Below are 23,989 nucleotides of genomic sequence, written 5' to 3'. Positions count from 1 at the left end.
TTTGCACATGCACCATTTTTTTAAATAAAACAAGAAATGGAATCATGTTGTCCAAAAGTTTTATTTCAATCAATACCTGCAATAAAAGAGAATGACATACTATTTGTGTTTATATGTACATGTGCGATGAGCTCATAATACAGTACCATAACTATAACCTAACGAACTAACCTAATGAAAATTAACTTATAGTATTTCCTTGTAACAACAAAATCCGTGACAGATCTTCTGCATTCGGGAACTGTAACATTGTTTGTAATTTCGCTTCATTTTGGTCACTCAAGTGGCAGGCGTATCAGTCTGCACCCTATGTTAACACAGGTTGCACATAGGCATGTGCCGGTATGAGGTTTTGACGGTATGATAACCGTGAGCAAAAATACCGCGGTTTCACGGTATCACCGTATTGCAATTATAGCTCCAAAATGTGTTATATTGAGATGTATGGGTTAAACAAAATAACTTTTTTCCATTGAACAGGATTTCTTTTTTTTTTTTCCAGAACATAGTTACAAATTGGAACATGATTTTTTTTGTTAAAATAAATAAATTATCAATAAAAAAAAAAACAAATACTTTAAATAAAATAAAAATATACCTTATTGACCAGGGGTCCCCAAACTACGGCCTGCCTCCACATTTGGTCCGGCCCCCTGAACAATACCAGTGAGCATTTGATTTTTTTTTTTTTTTCCCTCAATAGTGTTATTTATTTCCTGGCCTTTTTCTGTGAAGAACTCAGAGAGGGTTATTTGGTTATTATCTATTTAATTAATAGTGTTATTATTATTTATTATTATCATATTATATATATTATTATTTTTTATTTAATTTACTTTTGTTCCGTGAAGAATCCAGAAAGGGTTATTTGATTGTGGCTTTCTGAAAAACAATAATTTTTTACATTTAGGCACTCCTGCAATCATCATACTTTTTCTGTTACAAACTGACCCCGGCCCCTCATCAGAGAAGGGAAAAGTTATGTGGCCCTCACAGGAAAAAGTTTGGGGACCCCTTTTATAGACTATACCCGCAGCCATAGCTCAAGTTGCTCAAGATTAGAGCAAGAACAAAATAATTTCTATAAAAAAGTAAAAACACTTCTGAATAAAAAATTTTTAAATTTATACTGCATTACGTTTTTTTGAGGGTGGAAAAGCTCAAGTGAAGTTTCTCCATTTTCAGCCACTGTGTCAACTCTAGTCTACATGATGTCATGCCTTTGTGTTACAAAGAACATAAAGAATTCATAAGTTAATAAGTTAGTTAAACATGTATAAGTTAGTTAAAATGTAAATATTGTTGTGGAAAGGTTTCATTTAAAAAAGTAAAAAAAAAAAAAAACATTGGGAGTGAGATCTCTCCTTGATCCAGCTAACGTGGTTTTGTGCTTAGGGCAACATCATCTTTCGCAATTAACGGTCTTTGACACGATCCCTTTTTCCCCTTCATTTGAGCGAATCAAACTTGTTTTCTCACTCTGCGGCTGTAACACTCGACGAAGTTGCTCTCCCAGCTAAGCCTAGGCAAACATTCATCTTTGTAAGCTTTTAGTTAGTTTGAATATTGAATTTGAAAGGAAAATGTGTGTTGTGTTATTTGAGAACTTTTTCATGGTGCTAATCTCTTGAAACTATGTACACATGGAAAAATACAATTGTACAACGTTTTAAATGTATTCATTTTGTATATTCCACTTAACACGATTTGAGAGCTCAATAAATTGAAAAAAAGAACGCCTTATGTTTGGAGTATTTGTTTTTGGGTTCGCTGGCTGTCTAGCCGATAGGCTAGTGTCACTTTCACACACAGCAACAAACGGGAGGGGGTGAGCGCCACCGCGCCACGCCACTTCTGGCTGCATTTTTGACACATGAAAAATAGCGAGTACCGTACTACGGTCTGATGGAAAATTTTAGTGGTTTTGCCGCGACGTTTTCTCACCACGGTAAGCCGTGAAACCGGTAACCGGCACATGCCTAGTTGCACAGACTGTTAGAACTTTGTCCACAAACGATTAACGAAGTGATAAGAACAAACATGCAATCATTTAGGTGGATCATTTAGCTTGAAAGCACATCCTTAATTTATTGTCTGCTCGATTTAAGGCGTATGGCGAGGTAGATCCACAATGGCACTTTGAAGCTGAAAGCTGTTCAAAACATTCCACTTCCAAGAATATATATAGGCGCTTCCAGGAGTTCACACAACCAAGCACAGCACAGAAGGTCCCCGAGTCTCATCTACATCGTGCTGAATCCATTTTTGGAGATTTCATAGGTTCCTCTGGTTTGCTTTAGCAGTTTAAAACTTTGTCTACTTCAACCGCAATTCATGGTGTTCTGTCTAAACTGGTAGTCCGGAGCAAAAAATGTCAAAGATGGCGCCGCCCAGTTTTCGCTCAGGAAACTTGTCTATAGCCTGAAAAATACTGTAGTTGCCAGCCAATCAGAGGGATGAATTATTAAACTTAAATGAGAAATCGTTACCATTTTTCATACTTTCTCTTTCTTCCGGACAGTAGGCCATTTTTCTATTTTCATTTTCACCTATTCAACTACCAAGTAAGCAGTTAGTGAACAATTAGGTATTCAGTTTCAAACTTACTGTAGCTAAAGCACCCCGGCCCTCCCCAATAGCATAAGCAAACACATCAGGAACTGCTGGAATCTAATTTAATTAAGAGTTTAAATGAAAACGATGTTGTGTGGTAACTGCAACATCCTCTGCCAGCCAGCGGCTAAATGGTCCTCCTCCATATGGTAGCATCCTAGCCGTGCAGAAGCCGGCGGTTCTAATGAAACCCTGAGGGACAATGAAAAGCTGCCACTCTCCTCTCGTTCCCAATAGAGGAAGAATTATGAGACTGATTACTCCCTTGCTTTCTCTTCGGAGGCGAAACCAAATGTGGATGGTGTCAGAGATAAAACTGTCCCCAGAGCACCATTGGGAGACTCGTAATGTACTGTACATACTATATGCGTCATTCACTCATATATGCACAAGCCTGCACCCAAGATAAATTGTAAAAATGGTGCAAATATTCCAGTAATGAGACTAAGAGATGACAAATGCTGCAAATTAAATACCCAATAATAAATACTACAAGATCCATCGCCATAGGCCACACCTTGGGGTAAACCTAGCAAATTGTATGAAATGTAATGTTAGTGCCGTAGACAAACCACAAAAATAAAAAGCCCACACATTTCTCTGACGAAGCTTAAAAAGAAACTAAAATGTTGTAATCTTGAACCCCTTTCACATACCCCTAAACACAGTTAAAATCCCGGGATTTAAATGGAAAGGCCTTGTATGTGGAAGCAATTTCCCAGGTCGACTGACATGGAGATTACACTGACTTCTAACAGATCGCGTCTTAGTCTAATGTCCAGGACTTTCCCGGGATGAGGCATATGTGAAAGCAAGTGTTAAATTCCCAGGTCACAGCATGATGCCTGATGACGTAAATCGTAAATATCATGGCGGGCCGATCGTCACTTCCTCTTTCTCCTCAGTGAGACGAAAACGGTAAACATACATCGCAATTATCAACATAGCAAGCTGGAAATAGCTAAATTAAACTTGAAACAAGGACTGTCAAACGATTAAAATTTTTAATCGAGTTAATCACAGCTTAAAAATTAATTGTAATTAATCGCAATTCAAACCATCTATAAAATATGCCATATTTTTCTGTAAATTATTGTTCGAATGGAAAGATAAGACACAAGACGGATAAATACATTCAACATACTGTACATAAGTACTGTATTTGTTTATTGAAAAATGAAACAACAAGATGGCATTAATATTATTAACATTCTGTTAAAGGGATCAATGGATAGAAAGTCTTGTAGTTCTTAAAAGATGAATTGTAGTACAAGTTAAAATTTTATATTAAAACCCCTCTTAATGTTTTCGTTTTAATAAAATTTGTAAAATTTTCAATCAAAAAATAAACTAGTAGCCCACCATTGTTGATGTCAATAATTACACAATGCTCATGGTGTTGAAACCCATAAAATCAGTCGCAACCAAGCTCCAGCAGAGGGCAACAAAACACCAAAAAACACAAGTAACAAGTAGACATGACACTGTGCTGTCATTTTAATCTGTTTGAGCGGGGTATGTGCGTTAAATGCGTCAAATATTTTAACGTGATTAATTTAAAAAATTAATTACCGCTCTTTAACGCGATAATTTTGACAGCCCTACCTAAAACATAACAAAACTAAATTGCTATTGGATTGTACAGTCAAGGAAGAGAGTCCATCGTCCATCTTTGCAAATGTGTGGTTTATTTTGTTGTCAGTGTTAGGGTCCGCAACTGTGGAAATAAGGTTGTCCCTCAAATCACAAAACAACGGAGGGACGCGTTCAAGGGTTTATTAAATACAAACAAAAATGTACGCAATCGTGAAAAAGGGGGAATAACACAATGGGTCCGTGACAGTAGGCCGACAGGGATCAATAATACTAATCTAAGCAGTAGGCAGAGAGCCGATGAGACAACAAAACAAATACACTCAAACACCAGCACAACATAGGGGATTTCAAAACAAGGGTGGCAGACGAACAAGCTAGCAAATGCACGAAATTCGAGAGTACAAGGTGTCGAATGGCGCTTAGCAAGTTAATATCTCGGCACCCTTCTCTTGGATCACCTGGGCCTAAATACAGTCTTGATGAGCTTGAATTGACTGCAGTTACGACGTCGGGAACGCTCCCACAACACAGGTCAAGTCTGTGAAAGTGTCCAACCCGCGTCATTCCCGGGACATCTCTACATGCAGGAAAGCAATTACATGAGTAAATCCCGCGTCACTTTACACGGGAATTTACCAGGATATGTTTGTGAAAGGAGCTTTGGACTTATTCAATCTTGAAGGTGTACTCAATGTTGTGGGGGTGATGTAAATTGTCTTAACAAGTTTATCATGACTTCATAATGGACTATCCATCTGTCATTTCCCTTTTACGGGACCCACTTTAAGTGAGTTGACCGTGCTACTCACCACATCATCATATCTATGTCCTAAGTCTATTAATACTTAATCACTCTGGACTGTTGTGAATGCCACGATTCCTAAGCACTCAGTGAGAGTGACCAGACTGAAGGTGTAAAAACTATTACCTCTTTCCCACTGGCCAAAAACCCACATCAACCCACAAACAATCGGCTTTTGGTGGCAGTGGGAAAGGTGCAGCGACCCACCTTGACCCGTGTCAATCAACCCGCCAAGCGACCCGCGTTAAAATCACCTCGGCTCTGAGCGTCATGCAGTGTGAAAGCAAAACCCCAGGTCAACAGTCAACACCCTAATCTACTTGTTGACGTAGGCTCTTACGTGATGCGTCATAACAATTTGCCAGTCGCCTCCCACTTAACACGCCCCACAACCACAGTTACGTCGATGCTCACAACAAAGCTAGTAGAAGAAGAAGGAGTCAGTAGCGCATCACATTGAACAACATGTCCCAGCATTAGAAAGATGATGAGACCTGCCAGCTCCTTTCCATCCGTGTAGAAGAGGAGATTCAGCGACAGATGTCTGGGACCGTGCGAGACACAGCAATTTATAAAAATATTGCTGGTAAATTAAAAGCTCGAGGCTACGACGTCGCCTACGTTGCCTGAGCACAAGCTGAATGTTGATCCTTTGCTGCATTTCGACCATTTTGAGGGCAGTAAAAAGCATGAAAACAGAGAACACAAACGGAAAGGAGGCTTCCATGTTGCTCTGCATTGTTTACTTCCTTGAACTGAATGAATTCAGTCGCACTTGCGACGCGCATCTTAGCGTGGTGACATCACGTAACCTTACGCACGGCTGAGGAGGGGTGGGGGGTTAGACGGGTGGAAAAAAAAGAAAGACACGGCTTTTTTTTTTTTGTCAATGGGAAAGGTGCCAAATGCCAATTGCTAGTGGGTTGCATCGGCTTGGAAAAAACGCGCGTTGACCCACTAGTTTCAGTGGGAAAGGGGCTTATGAAACCATGTTGGATGGAGGAAAAAGTATCGTAGTAGAGATAACAATGTTCTGTGATTGTCTGAGGAAAAGATCATTCTATAAAACAGATAAGTATACCTAGTGTGATTTGCACGCTTTTTTGTTGTTGTTCTACCAGTCAATTTGTATATAAATGATGTTATTTTCAAACACAAGACTTGCAGTAAAAATGCAGGTGAGGAATACTGGTTTTGTTTTAAGGCTCCCATTCTGGGTATAAGGCGTGATGTACTTTTAGCCAGTGCAGTAAATACCAATGGTCAAGCCAATAAATCACAACTATGCAAGGTAACATTAGCAGTGACGATAGTTTCTACCAAATTGAGACGTGCCCTGGCAGGTCAGCTCATAAAATATACCGCCAAAGTAGGGGCTTTTTGGGAATTACTTATGAATTCTGCTTTAATAAAATGGTATTCCCTTTTTATTTATGTATATTAGTTTCACTTATGGCATTAGTTTGAATGCTTCCTGTATCTGAGGATTTTTTAACCCCGGTAAACATTTGTCTTAAGCATTTTAAGACAAAGGTTTGCTCTGTTTCCTGCGCTTGGGGAACGGCTGAAGTTGTTGGAATTGCTTAAATGTGCAATGTGCAAAATTGGGTAAAAAAAAAAAATCTTTTGAGTTTGTGATTCAGTCTCACAATTGCAGACTGGGTACCCAGCTGGCCAGACCACTGGGCATTACATAAAATAAATTAAATCAAACTGGCTTATTTGTAAAGATGAAGTTACTGTGCATGTGCACGAGAGAGACAGAGCGAGAGAGACAGACAGAGAGATAGAGAGAATCAACATATATTTTTAGCATCAAGTACCCAGTGAGTCATTTGAGCCCCATATCCCTCCCTGCTTTCTCTACCCTGCCTATCACTTCTTTCTCTCCACTTCCTTCCTCTATTATTCCAAAGGAGCAGTCAAAAGGGCAGATGACAATAGACGATAAGACAGAGAAGAAACAGCAGGAGGACCAATCTTTAAGTGTTGTCGATACCATGGAGGCGGGGGTATACATGCGGTTTTTGTTACCATGACATCACATCATTACTTAAAAGAAATCTGCGATTGAACAGAGTAGTATTCACTATGAATGAGCATAGTCATAACAATTTTATTGGTAGTTGTTTTATTGCATCCGCTATCATGTATCTCTCATTGAAACTGTGCCCTTGTCATTATCAGTCTCTCCCACAATGCTTTGCGACATTGCCACGTGAGTAAGGCAAATGTGAGACGTCTTTTTTGCCCTGAACAAACAGCTGAGACAAGCTGCAAGGGTCACATAGCCCGGAAGTGAAGTCAGTGCACAGACACACAAACATGGACACTTATATGCATATAAACAAACACATAAACAGATGAGGCACTGCAAACACACACTCATGGAGTGGGCCCCGTGCTGCCAATCACGAGCAAATACGAAGCAACAAAAGCTGGCAGACAGGGCCGCAGTGACACTGATGCATGCATAAGAAGAGCGCGCAGATATGCTGTGAGGAATATGGCGCAAACACACACACGTTGAATGCTGTCATCTTCACTTTCTCTCCAAGGCTTTGCTTCTCCTCTATTTTTCCTGTTTTCTCTCATACATTGCCTCATTTGCCACTTAAATGGAATGCAACATAGTCAGATTACATATTAAAGGACCAGTGTGCACGCAAAACCAGAAACACAATCTACACATACTGCATCATTGCTGCATTTCCAACAACCAATCCCACACTAAACCCCTTTCAATTCTTTAGATTTACACAGCACACAGAAATGGTCGGGCTGGCCTGGACACACAAATACACACAGGGAATGGGTCAGGCTAGGTGGGGGGCAGGCAGCCCTGATCCTGCCAGAGAGAAGGGAATCGGCAATGAAACTCTAGGGCTTATCGCGGAAAGAGGGTAAGACCATATCTGACACGCCAGCATGCCAGCTATGTAGACACAAATGGAGGGAAAAAAGCTGAGCTACAGCGTGTGTGTATGTATGTGTGTGTGAGCTGAATGCATATGTGGTGAGGTACCCCTTTGCAGTTATTTTTAAATCTTTCCCAGTATGCATGTGGAGGATCACTGATCCTTCTGCAAAGGTGTCTATTACCGACGGCGCACTCCCGGATCACATGAGCGAGCGAAAGAGCAAATTGTTGCGGAAAGCAAGAGGCGGAGTCAGCGAGGACGTTTGAAACATTATGTGACAAGGAGATGAAGACAGGAATAGATGGTGACATGTAAGTCTTGGAAGAAATATGCAAATTGCAGGCAGAGTGCAGGAAACGTATATCTGTAAAAAGAATATGGACAATCTAGTCCGATCACGTCATTTTCAAAGTATCGGAATCGGCAAAAAAATATCGGACATGCCTTTTTATAATTTTTTTGTTTGTTTGTTTGTTTTTTTTTTAATTGTTTTCTAATTGTATTTAACGTTACAGACATAATATGTTACACTCATCCAGAGTCTTCAGTTTAGGCTTAAGGTAGGGTTATCAAATTTATCCCGTTAATGGCCTATATTAATTTTTTAAAAAATGTATCACGTTAAAATATTTAACGTAATTAACGCATGCACTGCACGACCCACTCGCGCATTGTCGCGTTCAATCTGTAATAGCGCCGTTTTACCTATATATAGAGCAAATAGGCAGCGTAAAATGAGTAGAGAGAATTTTGGCAGCCTTTGGAGCCTTTTTTTAATTTGCTAAAGCCTTACAATCCCTCTCCCCACGATTAGAAATATCGTGGGAAGCAATGTCCGGAAGAAAGGTAGTAATTGATCTTTTTCTTAACACCCTATGTTATTTCCCAACGCAGAGAAGATATATCAATTGGTGCCACTAGGCACAGTCATGGTTGCTCTTCCCATCATGCATTTGGGCAGAATAGTTAAATGGCTACAGTATCATTTACTGAAAGCTCAACAAATACACTAGATGGCAATATTTAGTCACAATATACAAAGTCACATTTATCCTTTAAGAATTACAAGTCTTTCTATCCGTGGATCCCTTTCACAGAAAGAATGTTAATAATGTAAATGCCATTTTGAGGATTTATTGTCATAATAAACAAATACAGTACTTATGTATTGTATGTTGAATGTATATATTCGTCCGAGTTTTATTCATTTTTTTCTTAATGCATTGCCAAAATGTATATGATCGGGAAAAATTATTGGGAATGATTGGAATTGAATCAGGAGCAAAAAAAAAAAGTAATCGGATCGGGAAATATCGGGATCGGCAGATACTCAAACTAAAACGATCGGGATCGGATCGGGAGCAAAAAAACATGATCAGAACAACCCTAGTAGTTAGTCAATAAATGGATCATCAATATGGTCATTATTTTCTGTAATTCTCCATATTGGCTGTCTAAAGAAGAAAAAACATAGTGAAGATGAGAAGTCAAGCGACATTCATGCAGACCTGTGGTACAAAATCATGCTGTATAAAACTATTGCCAATGTGGTAGAAGCAATAAAAGGTAGGTTAAATAAAAGAATACAGTGCAACCTTGACTTATGAATTTAATTTTCCCCGTTTCCAAGTGTATGACTCAATTTACTCTTATCTCAAATCAATATTGTCTACCAAAATGGACGGAAAGTCCAATATGTGCCCAGGAACACCATCACCCTATCTACATATCCAAGTGAAAATGCCTGTGACACAAAAAAAAAAAGCATGTTTATTTTATGCTCCTGAATGAAAATGACCGCTTGGATGTGTGTGGAAGCAATCGATATGTTTAATCGATGGATGTGTGTGGAAGCAATCGATATGTTTAATCGATATTTTTAATCCCGCGCCAAGAAAATTAGTCACTTCCAGCTCCAGTCTCGGGTTGAGGAAGAAGGCGAATGTCACGTCAGCGGTAAAGATTATCTTCACAATACAACCATTACTATATAGCACAGAAAGACTGCGAATTCAGCTGATTTTGCGAATTACCGTATTGGCCCGACTATAAGACAGCCCTGATTATAAGACGACCCCCTCTTTTTCAAGACTCAAGTTTGAAAAAAGACTTTTTGAACACAAAATTTATTTTAATACAGAAAATAAAGACAGTACATCTGAAACAAATGATTATAACAATATATTTGAGAGAAAAAGCCTGTTATTTTGCCTCATTCAAATCTTAATATCTGAACATTTAAATATGTAAACTAAAGTGCAATCACATTCATAAATGAATTGCTTCTGGTTTTTGAAATGTAAATAAACCAATCTATTGTGATAAAACAACAAAATTGCAATAACTGCATTAACCATCAAAATGAAGTCTAACTGTAACTTTAGTCTTGAAACAAATCTTAAGAAGGAAAAACATTGCAATAAAATAATGCAAACTGGTTGAACTTGAGAGTAGCTGAGATCTGTCATGACAGAACATTGCTTCAATGATATCTGGCGCCATCTAGCGTCTTGAATGGCTATAATGTCTAGACCGCGAATATAAGACGACCCCCACTTTTTCAGTCTTATTGCACTGAAAAAAAACACCGTCTTATATTTGGGCCAATACGGTAATTTGTTTATTGTTTGCGTCACGCCAGCTTTGCTGCAGGCTTTTGTTGCTACACCAGGGAGAGTGGTGCAAGGCTTTTTGGATTTCCAAAAGATCCTTGTTCACTGCGAGGGCCAAACCAAGTCCGACAACTGAGGAACCATTGGTCGGACAAGGAAGTGAGTAAGCTTCGTGTATAATATAATGTCAAATACTGATATCATGGCAAACGTTTTAATAAGGAGGTGGCTTGCATTTTGTGGGTGATAATACTCATCCTACTTTATTAACATTTTCGACGTTTCCCCGTCTCTCCCCGGCGACAAGCACTGCCTGCCTGTCAGGGCGAAGCAGAATGACGAGCCGTAACTTGCTCACCGCCGGAGGCTGGCCGATAGGTGAAGACAATCAACCCCGCCGCCGTGTGTGACATGAGGTGGGGTAGTTTTCTGTGATTATTCGTTTTCGAAAGGCGTGAAAAAGACTTGGAAAAGCCGCTCAGTTTGGGTTAGCATGTCGGCTAGCTGTCATGCCTCCTGTTTTGTTTACGCTCTTTCCTCCATCTCCGAAGCCAGGGCAGGGAAATAACAGAAGCCAGACAAACTCCGGTGATGTAAAATACTATTCGGGAGGTGCAAGAAGTCAGCAATTTTGACCATTATGCAGTAATTTTACCCAGTCGTACCGAATAAATGCATTTTTAATATTTCATATTCCATTTAGCACAAGACTGTTATTTTTTATGACTATACCATTTATTTAGCAATTGGGGGAAGATACTTGGATAAAAAGAATATCCTGTAAAAATATTGGAGTAGAGAGATTGAAACATTGATGACATTTTGCTGCTCTCTGTCGCATTTTCCCGGTTCTGAATCTTCCCCCTCAATGGGCTGAATTCTAAATCAGCTGGAATCGTGACCCTGTCGACGTCATAATCCAGCTGGGGACGGTAGAGCGCTATGATGATAGGCAGATTAAAAGACTTAATTTCTCGTCATCTGCGCGTAGCCAAATTGTTGTATATAGTCGAATGGTCTCAAAATAAACTTTTAATTCACATATAAATACTATTTAAGACTTTTTTTTTATCCTGTCACAGGCACTTTACAAGATATTAGCAGGCAAAGAGAAAGCCGTATATCAACAGTACACATAAATATCATCAGCTTCTCTAGACCAGGGCTCATATGAGCCTAACCTACACAAAGTTAAAAATTGTGCAGTTGTCTATTTGAGTCCTCATTTTAAATTGTTATTAGAACTCATGGAATTATGTACCCTGGACCAAATAAGATTCCAAAAAGCAGCATCTGCAATAGTATGAGTGTGTGTTAGAGGCCATAACATGGCATTGCACATCTTTGAATACAGTATTCAGTTGAATACACGTTGAAAAGGATTTGCAGATCACTGTATTTTGTTTTGATTTACGTTATACCTTGTACTTATTTCACTTTCTATAGAATAAAAAAATTTAAATGTATAAATCAGTTCCCTATAGTACAAATGTACAACATAATGAAATTCATTTTAACCAGAAAATGTTGTACACTAAAACAATCATCTCTAGATACAACTCTGCAATGGCTGGAGACCTTGTGTGGCGAGACAATGACTATTGGTTCTGCACTTGGTGTGCCTTGTGTGTCTTTCTGCATCTGTATTTATTTCCTAGCTAGGATATCTGTGTGTAGTATGTACAGTATGTGGGAAAGAGGTAGTGTGTCATAAAGTGTAAGGATGTACATGTACGTATACATGTGTGTATGTGTGCATTAAGCCTGCAGGCAACCAGGCCAGTGGCTACAATTACAGTGACGGATGTGAAAGAACTGGGTCGGCTCTGCGAGAGATCTGCCCCTGGGACGCCAAGACCAGCCAGAGCTCTCAATCGATTCAAAACACATAAACGCACAAAATGTAATATAAAACTCTTTTTTTTGAGTGCAGGTCATATAAAAAAATCATGATCAAGTTAAAATCACGGTGAGTCTGTCTCCTTCTTCCCACAAACACACACTTACTCTCTCTAAGAGCCCAAAGTGCCATCATCCAGGGTCTGCAATATTCACACTTCATGCACACGTAACTTGGCTGCACATGTGACCTGGTCTCCTGCTACCGTACTTATTTTTTTTGTGTTTTGTTTTTTTTTGTGTCGGTAACCTACCTCTGGCAGAGAGCTTCTTAGTGTTGATGATTTTGGCAGCATACTCTTGGCCAGAAGAGATCTTCACACACCTTCTGACCACAGAAAAGGCTCCCCTATAGAAAATACATATTTTTAATGGTTCATAGTGTCTTATATACTAGAAATAATAATAAGAATAATCAAAGAAGTCACTAAAATGCAATGACATGATTAATTAATAATAATCAATTTTCAATGGCAAATCAAAAATGATATTAGCTCTAACATGTAATGAAATAAAACCACAAAAAATTGCTTTGGTTTTCAATATTCAATCAGGTGCTAATTAATATTTATAAATACAATTTGAAGTAGATGCTAAGAGCATGATTAGCATTAATTTTAACCATTTCACCAATAGGAAGTATGATATTTTTCAACCTATATGTCGCTTTTGGGGTTTAAGTCGCAAAAGCCAAAAAATGTAAAATAAAGAAGGGAAAAAAACATATAGAAGTAGTAAAAGCACTGGGGTATAAGGTGCATTTCTGGGGTGAAATGTATTTGATAAAATCCAACACTAAGAATAGACATTTCATCTTGAAACGCAAATTAAAATAAAAATAGAATAGAGACAGGCTGAATAGGTTTGCAGTATGCTAACATTTCGTAACAAATTCAGCTAATGTTACATGGCCCTAAAAGAACAAACTGATAAGAGATCTACAAACAAAATTGCTGGCCTCTACTATCAAATATATGGTGTGAGAATTTTATTAACGTGTATTTTAATGCATCCGATTCAGGGTGTACCCCGCCTACAGCTTATAGTTAGCTAGGGATAGGCTCCAGTACCACTGTGGCCCTCGTGAGGATAAGCAGCTAGGAATGAAAGAATGTGTTCTAAAAATTGTTTTCGTCAACAGTATATATTGATACATGGTTGCCAACTTGCTTTCGGGTGGGCAGTGCATTCTGGGGTGGTAATATAGGTGGGTGGGGATATCTGGTGCTCTTCCTCGTTGTCGAGTAGAACCGTGAAGCCAAGTAGTCTGACAATAAAACTTTGTGCGGCTTTAGATGCACTTTTCAGTCAAGAGTAAATAAATGGAGCGAAGTAAGTCAGCATGTGTTTCCTAAGAACAAAAAGTTGAGAAAAAAGTTGGAGGATGCTAGTGGACTAGTCCAGGTTCTCAAATACCCACGGTTGTGCTTGCACCACTTTAGCCCAGATGATTTTAAGGCTTCTTGTCATCGCCCGGAGTTTATGATTTGTCTAGTTACAAACAACAACTTAAAGTGCCTGTGACATGAAAAAGCATGTTTATTTCATAATACACGCGGTATTTTATGCTCCTGAATTAAATGGACTACTTGGATGTGTGAAGAAGCGACCGTTTTGAATCCCGCGCTATGAAAAGGACAGACTTCCGGCTTCAGTCTTGCATTGAGGAAGACGGCACTGTGACGTGTACAAGAGAAGGAGACCCCTTCACTATACAGCCTTACTGTTGTATGAGAAGGACTAAAAAACAAAAACAAGCCTTACTAGTGTCGGACCATGGGACTTACGAGAAATTGAGTAAACATTGTGTTTTGCATTATGTCAAATACTGGGATCATTTTAATATATAGGTGGCTTGCATTGTATGGCTGACATGCTCCTTGTCCCCTCGGCCGACGACCGGCGGCTTGTCGCATATCCCCCCGCCGGGAGAGCACTATACTCGGCTTATTGGCCTCTTCATGTGCCCGGTGTTCTGTCAAGTTTTCCAACCGATCAGAAATTGCAACTTTGTGTTAAAAATAGCCGCGAATACAGCGATTACAAAGTAAACACTACAAACTTTCTTTAAATAAAGGGCTACTTACGTTTGATCATGGATAGGCATGTAAAAAGCTCTCCTCATACACATATTGTCATGTTAGCTGCATAACAACTGCAGCCGCCCTCCTATGAGTCTCTTGCTGTTTACGACTTCGCCGTGTAGTAAAGCATCATCTTGCCATATTCGTGTTAACCATTTGGCAGCTACAAGCTCCTCTGATGTCGGCCGGTTTGTCCGGCGGTCATTGTCCAGCTGCTTCCCCGCAAACGAGCCCTCTGCCCTCAGCAGGGGAACGACGAGCTCTAACTTGTTCGCCGCCGGGCGGGTTGCCGATCGGCGAGGACAATCGACAACCCAGTCGTCACGTGAAATGATCCAGGCTAGTTATGTGTGATTTTCCGCTTCGAAATCTTTGAAACATCACTCGGTTCGGGTTTGCATGTCGGGTTAGAAAATATGATTGTAATTCACATAATAATTCTATTTAAGACTTTTTTTCTCCTGTCGCACGCACTTTAAACCAAATGTCGTGTACAAGTTTATGTATAAAACATTTAATGTCAAACAAGTAGCTTATCATTGATGGCAGCAGAAATAAAATGGAGCTCTTTGCGGCAGGCGCTCTCCAGCTGCATTGGTATCAGTGAGCATTTATAACAGACACACCACTGAACATAACAACTAAAGAGTCTTCCCTTTATTGTTTACATTTTCAGTTAGAGTTTCGCTTCTGTCATGGTCAGTCTTCGTTATTTCCATTTCACATTGGCTTGAACTTGAAAAGGCTGAATGGTTGAGCTCATCACTACAGATATTAGCTACAGCCAGGGGCTCCCTGCCCAGAACACATTGGGGAAATAGGAATCTGAGTGTTCTTATGGTCTGAACAGTTTTAATGTATCGCATGTTTGATATACTCCCACTGTTATTGTTCATTATGTTTTATTTATTAGGAGAATGCAGCGAACAGGAAGGGATTTTTTTTTGTGGGGGGGGGGGGGGGGGGTCAGAAAGGGTGGAAGCAGACAGAAGAGGAAAAAAAATAACAACCACAAAAAATACATTTTTAAGCACCTATGCTACCAATGAACATAGTGGTGCTATAGTTATTGAATTATATTTGCCTGTGGACACTATGTGGGGGTCCTGATAACAGCGGGAAGATAAGTTGCACCGAGACTTGATTAGGCGAGGTGGAGTGTACACAATTCCGGTAATGTGAGGTGGGGAACCCAGTAAGTAAAATGTAAAACCCTGTAAGTGTGGGTAAATTGAAATCCTATTCTATGCTACATGATTGCTAATTATTACACTGCCAATCTCGCTACCTGAGTTCGCACCCAATTCACCCAGGCATGCATGAACCCACTCAGTCGTGTGATAGTCATGCTGCACTGGGGCCCCCACCAATCGTGGGGGGTTAGCACAGCACAACCCTCCTTCCGCAGCTCCAGCAAAGGGGCCAATATCATTTCCCCCGGGCCCCATGTAGGTCCCCTGGACCATTGCTGCCCTCATTATCCAGCCCTAAGGGAAAGGACAAGGGGATTCAGAACCGCCCCCCACCTGGACCTCACGCCACAACCGCAACCCCCCGACCAACGCTGCACGCCACTGAACCCCCATGGCCCACTGGGCTTACGGCAGGAAAAGATCCGCACCTGGAAGGGGTGACACCTTGCCATCCTGCCGGCGTCCAGCCGATGATCCGTGCCAGCGTCCAAGGCCCGAGAAGAAAACCGAGAGGAAGGCGAGAGCGGGAAACCGCCGAGAGGCCGCTGCGGGACCGGATCCCCAGTTTTTTTCACCATTATTTCCATAATCTCTTATGCCTTTTTGGGGGGGTTGCAAGCTAATTTGGTGGAAAATGCTCAGGAGAAATTCATTTTCAAGGTATACTCGTAGGTTCCTTTATCTGCCTCTGCAAACAGCCGAGTACTTGTCATTCATGGCTGTCCTGATCAATTCTCAATATTTAGTGTTTAAATTTAAATGCTTCGCGCCTTTGGCCATTGGTGAGTTGGTGGTCTAGTGTTCATTACACAATGGTACCTCTACATATAAAATTAATTGGTTCTAGAAGTGTTTCTTAACTTGAAAATTCTGTAAGTATAGACGCGTTTTCCATGTAAATGCCCTAATCCGTTCCAAGTCCCCCAAAATTCAGACATAAATATTTATAATACATAAAAATCCATCAAAACAGTTATGCATAATGTAAAAAACCAAGAACTGAGTAAAGAATAAAAGTTAATACACTGATGTAAAGCTGTCGTAACATGAGGGGCATACAGCAGAGATCTCTTAGCCAATTGGATGTCTGGAATACTAGACAATAGCCAATGGCAGAGCAACTATATGTATATAAGTATGTTACATTCAGTAAACTCTGGAGCTGCCAGTACCAGCCATACTGTATTTTTGCCTTTTGTATCCTGAAATTTCTTTCTTAACAAGAGGCAATATTTTCTCGTTGAGGCGTGTCTTAACCTGAAAATTCTGTATGTAGAGACGTTCTTAAGTACAGGTTCCATTGTATAACTTTTGACATAGCCTATTCATCATTTAATGTGAGGTGTTAGAAATGTTGCTTCCATCAGTAAGCAGAATTAATCAAGCATTCACTCGATACGCACAAGTACTCAGAGGGGACATGGCAAAATAAGAGCAGATGAGATTTTTTAAAGCATTCACACATTCAATCATTTGACACTTAGCTGACCGGCACTGTACATCTATCATGCAGATTTGGTGTTAATGTTCACAAGCTTACTATTTAATCCACAGTTACACACAGTAGAAAGTATTATCAAACCACAGCAAATGTATGCATTAACACACTATATTTGTGAGACTTTGCTGTGGCCTAGCTACAGGCAGGCACACATTGAAACTGTGTACTCTGTGTAAAGTCAGTCTACACAAAATTTATTCCTAAGGTAAAGTTTTAATAGTATGTACAGTCTGTTTCTGTGACTGCGGTTGGCCTAGATGTAAAAAAAAAAAAAAAAACGCATTGCAATTCAATAGACAGTGGCAACTCAACATATGATCACTTCGACACACGACCTCTTCAACTTCCGACGTAAAATTTGACTTGCCATTTGTTCTACATCTGACGACATACTTGAAATATGATGATTTAAAACAGCGCCGCAGTTTCTTTGTTTTGCCGCAAGACGGACCTGCGACAGATTTTCTTGTGAGAGAAATCAACACAGGTTCCAAGAAGGTTAGTGCTTGTGGTGAAAAAAGGAAAAAGATGACACTTACTATTGAACTGAACACGGAAATGATAGAAAAATATGAGCGTGGTGTATGCATTCGTGAGATGGCTCGACAATACGGCCGTAGAATGTCTACGATCTTGACGGCCCTCCTCCAACCTCCATCCGCCAGTCTTTATAAGATATAGATAAGGTGACAATTATTATGTGGTAGCATCGCCAAAGAAATCGCCAGCTTCGTCAGGTTTTTAGTCATTTATTTTAGAACTTGTGCAACACAACACGCCTACTGTCTGCCGCAGTTGACGCTAACAACAAAACATTAAAAGAGAATGTAAAATCTCTACCACACCTTTCTCTCTCTTTCATTTCAGCCACGCGGTACGTTCAGGTACAGCACACAAAACACTTCCGCCACATTAGAATCCAATTCGTTACATTATTACAGGAATTATTAGTATTACTATAGTATTCTTCCAATTTTTATTTATAAATTATCTGATTTCTATGTGTAATTACCATTTGTAATTTGTACAAGCAGTATTTATTTACTTTAGGTTTTCAGCAGTGTTGTTAATAACGGCATTACTAACGGCGTTATATTTTTTTCAGTAGTGAGTAATCTAATTAATTACTTTTTTCAACTTGGCAACGCCATTACCGTTACTGAGGATGGAAAGGTGTGCGTTACTATATTGGTTGAATGATGCGAGAAAAGTCTGAGTGAGAGACTGACTCACAGAGACGACAGAGCAGGAGTAGGGAGGAGGCAAAAAAGTTGTGACGCCAAGCAAACGCGATGCTAGTTGGCTCCGATAATACCTGACTATAGCCGATAGCCTAAAAACTACGCTCACATGATATGGTAGATATGGTAGACAGTGTAGATATCACATATATACCGTATTGGCCCGAATATAAGACGGTGTTTTTTTGCATTGAAATAACACTGAAAAAGAGGGGGTCGTCTCATAATCGCGGTCTAGACATTATAACCATTCACGACGCTAGATGGCACCAGATATCATTGAAGCGATGTTCTGTCATGACAGATCTCAGCTACTCTTTTTAGATTAACCAGTTTGCATTATTTTATTGCAATGTTTTTCCTTATTCAGATTTGTTTCAAGACTACGGTTACAGTTAGACTTCACTTTGATGGTTAATGCAGTTATTGCAATTTTGTTGTTTTATCATAATACATTGGTTTATTTATATTTCAAAAACCAGAAGCCATTCATTTATGAATGTGATTGCACTTTAGTTTACATATTTAAATGTTCAGATATTTTAATATTTTTTATTATTAGTTTCAGTGTTTTCAAAAGAAACCACTCTTAAATAAATAAATAATATTATACTATTATAATTATTATTATATTATTATTAATATTATAATATTTTTATATTTCAGATATTTGAATGAGGCAAAATAATATGCTTTTTCTTTCAAATATATTGTTATAATTATTTGTTTCGGATGTACTGTAATTATTTTCTGTAAAAAAATTAATTTGGTGTTCAAAAAGTCTTTTTTCAAACTTGAGTCTTGAAAAAGAGGGGGTTGTCTTTTAATGAGGGCTGTCTTATATGCGGCCCAATACGGTTTATGAAACTAGATGCGAAATGACAGACACGGCGGCGTTAGCAACATGTACAGTTTGGGAACTAGATGCGTTAGTAAACAGCCACCATCTTAAAGCAGTAGAATTCTTAGGAAGGCTCTGTTGTAGAGAACCTTCCTAGCGAACCTAAGTAACTTTTTATCTAAAACACTCCTAAATAGGCAAAATCTTTACTTGAATCTATCTTTAAATGATGAAACAGTTTTAAAGCTTACACATGTCAAAAGTAGACAGAAGGGAACTAATGCAATAATGGGATCAATTTTAACAACTTTCAATGGTTGATGTAGGGCAAAGGGTAAATTAGGGTATAAAACTGGGCTAGAGCCAATTGTCCCAAAAACCTTTTAAACTTCACATAGTGTGACCTGTTTTTTGTTTGTTTGTTTGTTTGTTTGTTTGTTTGTTTGTTTGTTTGTTTGTTTGTTTGTTTGTTTGTTTGTTTGTTTGTTTGTTTGTTTGTTTGTTTGTTTGTTTGTTTGTTTGTTTGTTTGTTTGTTTGTTTGTTTGAGGAAAAACAAAACATGAAAATTATCACCAGTTACTTTGCCAAGTAACTAATTACTCTTACATTCAGGAACTGAGTTACTAACGCAATTACTTTTTGGGAGAAGTAATTTGTAACTGTAATTAATTACTTTTTTAAAGTAAGATTAACAACACTGGTTTTCAGGCTGTGGAACGAATTAATGGAATTATAATGTATTCTTATGGGAAAATCCTGCTCGACATACGACCAGTTCGACTTGCAAACAAGGTCCTGTAACAAATTAACTTTGTATGTAGAGTTACCACTGTACTCAGAGATGTTTGCTAATTTGGTTATTTTACTTAATTTAATAACATAAAAATGAAACAAAAATTTAAACACTCCACAGTATGATAAATTGAAAACTAAAAACACGACAGCGATCTTTTTGTTCAACTAAACTATTTTTACTCGCTTTTTTGCTACCGTATCCATTGGAGATCATTCCTAGTTGATTTACTATGCGTCTGTCAAATGTTGAATCCTTTTTTTGCCTTGTGACAAAATTGTAAAATTTTAAATTTACAATTTATGCTGAAATTACAGCATAAATGAACAGTGGTTCTGATCCAGCAAGAAAAAATGTTATGGAATGTAATTCAAGCTTTATCGCACCAGTTGAGAAGGGTAGTTAGCTATAGTTTTAGGTTATGCCTGATTTAGTGGGCCTGTCAGACTTTATGAAGCAGCCCCCAGCTGCCACTAGGGAGTCACCTCTGAGTTGGGTAAGTTAAAAATAAATAATTTACAGTCTCATCCCAAAGGTGTTCTTTGCAGAGGCTCTGCAGCAAGATTCGCTTCAGGTACACAGGGTCCCAATGGTAATACAATTAAACCATTAGAACAGACAAAGGTGTTTAGTGAATTCTTGTGTGTGCTATCGTTCTAATTGGGGAACATGTGTGAAGACCCCCAAAAAGTAGGTCAGCTATATTTGAGAGAGCTGCATCTCTAAATGCAGCCTGGGACAAGGACTGCCTGCCTCAGCTCCTCACAGCTCTACACGCACACACATAGCATTTTGCTATTCATCCTCTGTCTTGGTCTGTGCACATTTTCTCCTTCCAATCCAATCTTTTCCTCCTCCGCAACCCAGAGTTTTTCTAGCCTCTGACCACGTCATGATGCTACCAGAACGAGCCATTAGACACCAGTGGATGAGGGTGAAAGGTGGCCTTCTCATAGACAACACCTAACGTCAAACCATTTCTAAATATACAAATGAATGATACGGTTCGGAGTACAAAAATATAGTGGTCATTGATATAATAGTGCGCAAAACATAGCAATGTTTGGCATGTTATATAGCAGCCCACAAAGTGAGCAGCTTGTCACTAAAGCTTACCTCTATTTTATAAGGGATTTGGTGAAGAAATGTTGAAAGCGTAACGTGTTACATAACCCCCATACTTGTCTACCCATGGATTCACTGTGAAGTGCATGTGTCAAGTGCATCTGTGTGCAGTTGAGCTTTGCTTGGCAGCAAATGGTTTGTTTTTAGAAGTCAAATGAGGGGAAGCTATCAAGACAAAGGCATACCAAAATGGGTTAGGATACTTCTAGGCCTGGTTAGGAATGCCAGATGCCAACACAATGTTTAAAATGCACCAAAGTGGCCATGCTTTGCATTAGTTTAAGAGATATTAAGTAGATGGTGGAAGCGGCGTCAATGTAATCAGAATTAACATTTACAGTAACATTTCAGACACCTGCAAAGTCCCATAAAATCAAATACCTGTATAAGAAAATTAGCCTTTACTTTTAAGAATAATAAGGGCACGCCGACACTGCAGTAGTGAACATGACAGATGGGCATTTGACTGCATTTTCTTCAGGCAACATTAAGAATCAATTAATCAATTATTTAAATATTATTTTAACTAGATGGGAGAATACAGTACTAACATAACTCGACTTTCAATGTCCCTGTCATACTGAGTGAAATACTCTAATACTACTAGTTACCAGAGTAACAATGTCTGTTTCTCAGTTGATGACATTTGTTGTTCGTGAGACGCAATACCAGCTGAAACTGAATCAACACAATCCCTTCTACTTTCTGACAAGTGAAATAGAGCATTCAGTTTTGTCTCCATAGCTTGAATATAAGATTAACTATTAACCAGTTTCACTCAATCAACCAATATCAACGTTAAACTCAGTGATTATTACAACAATCATCATTAGTATACCGGTAAATTAAAACATTTGGCAGCTCTTCACCATACCACTAGGCAGGTGGTTCTCCGCTCATGAAAGGGTTGAAATACAGTATTTGAGGTTTACAAACAACCCGATGAACTACTAGTTTGCATAATGGCTTGAGAATACACTATCAAATGGAACACTCCGTTAACTTCATATTACTTAATGATTTAGATGTAAGGGTATATACCGTAATTTCCGTACTATAAGGCACACCTGACCATAAGTCGCCAACCACCAAATGTGACACGAAAACGGCATTTGTTCATGGATAAGCCGCACTGCACTATAAGCTGCAGCTGTTCTCACTGTATTATGGGATATTTACACCAAAAGATATCAACTGGTAGAACTTTATTTGACAGCGGCATCATACGACTGTCATAAGACCAAATGAACAAGCATGAAGCTTTGAATCCATTGGCTGCAAAGCTTCATTGCTTCAATAAGCTTCATTTGGCCATTACTGCTCCCTTGGGGGAAACAGTCAACCTCTGCTGCCACCTGCTGTCAACCCGGTTGCTGTCCAACATGCCTCCTAGCATGTATTGCAGTGCTCCGATGGAAATAACAATCAAAATTATTGTTATGTGCTAATTATTTATTTCTGTTACTGTACCAGTTGTTTCATTTATTCCTAGTTGTGCTATTTGGTGACACTCTATTTGACAGTGGCGCCATAAGACTGTCATTACACAATCATAATCATGATTAAGCATTAATGAATGTTCATAACAGACGTCATGAGTGTTATCCGGCAAATGATCTCACTTTTGAATGGATGTAAAAGATCTGAGCTGCATATAAATGGCGTTATTAACATAAATTGTCGAATGACACTTAATGACAACTGTTATAAGCATTCAATAATGCCCATGATAGTGTCATGTCATAATTATGACAGTCTTATGACGCTGCTGTTAAATAAAGTGTTCACAAATACCATAACTAACAATTAATGAAAAAACTGGAACAGTAACTAAATAAAAAAATAGCACAGAACATTGATTGATTAGTGTTTACATTGTTGGCGCTGCAATGCATGCTAGGAGGCATGTGTTACCTATTAACCCAAATAAATCAACAAATAAGCCGCACTGGACTATAAGCCGCAGGACTGAAAATGAAGGGAAAAAGTAGCGGCATATAGTCCAAAAATTACGGTATTCATGTTGTAGACTGGTTTTCCATACATATATTTACAGTAATAGCGTACCGCACGAATGCTATTTTTAGACCGTGATGTCTCCATCGAAACGCAGAAGTGGGTCATTATAGACACGACCTCGCATACAGTCCATGTTATTTCTGCTTGTTTTCTCCGGTAATCTTTCAAAAAAGAACACGCCGATCAAACACTGCTGCTATGGAACTTGTAGAAACAACTCTAGACATTACGACATATGAAGGATGTTTTTTTCATAGGTTTCCCAAAACCAAAAGCTCTTTGGGAAAAATGTGAAGAATGTATCAACTTGTGCGGACGTCCAAAAGACCAGATTAACACCAGCAAGGTGAAACCATTCACATTTCATATGCACTAAACATTTTGGAGACCATAGTGCTACAGAGGACAAAGAGGTAAGCCATTATATTTAGCGTGGCGTTTTGCTGAGCTGCTTCTGTCTGATAATGAATGACCTGAAAAAATTTTAAATGGTATCTAACTGCCACTGTTACCTTTTCTGTTGTAAAAAAAAAAAAAAAAAAAAAAACTTTAGTCAGAGGGAAGTGTAAATAAATTATAGAATTAAGATTTTTTACTAATGAAAAAATTAAAAGTGTTTGTTGGCTGTCACTGAGTAGCAATTGCGATTGCTACACAAAAATAGCAATGTAATTTGCCCCCAAGAACGGTCAGAGACGTAAGACAACCAGAGGATATAATATATAAGAAAGACAGGGCATATGGTGGT

At 38.9% G+C, this 23,989-nt stretch overlaps 1 protein-coding gene across 11 annotated transcripts in view; it reads right to left on the bottom strand.

Moving 5' to 3' along the window:
- Positions 1-23,989, bottom strand: part of camk2d2 (calcium/calmodulin-dependent protein kinase (CaM kinase) II delta 2) — a 93,654-nt gene that overhangs the window by 67,068 nt on the left and 2,597 nt on the right. For all 11 annotated transcript variants that reach the window (XM_057842905.1, XM_057842908.1, XM_057842907.1 and 8 more), the window contains exon 2: positions 12,698-12,792. In XM_057842905.1, the coding sequence (XP_057698888.1) occupies positions 12,698-12,792 (95 nt within the window). The remainder of the gene's footprint in view (positions 1-12,697; positions 12,793-23,989) is intronic.

The sequence above is a fragment of the Corythoichthys intestinalis genome, chromosome 8 (genome assembly GCF_030265065.1).
Source record: "Corythoichthys intestinalis isolate RoL2023-P3 chromosome 8, ASM3026506v1, whole genome shotgun sequence".
Classification (NCBI taxonomy): domain Eukaryota; kingdom Metazoa; phylum Chordata; class Actinopteri; order Syngnathiformes; family Syngnathidae; genus Corythoichthys; species Corythoichthys intestinalis.
The sequence above is the reverse complement of the archived record's forward strand: the minus strand, read 5'-3'. Positions and strand labels throughout refer to the sequence as shown.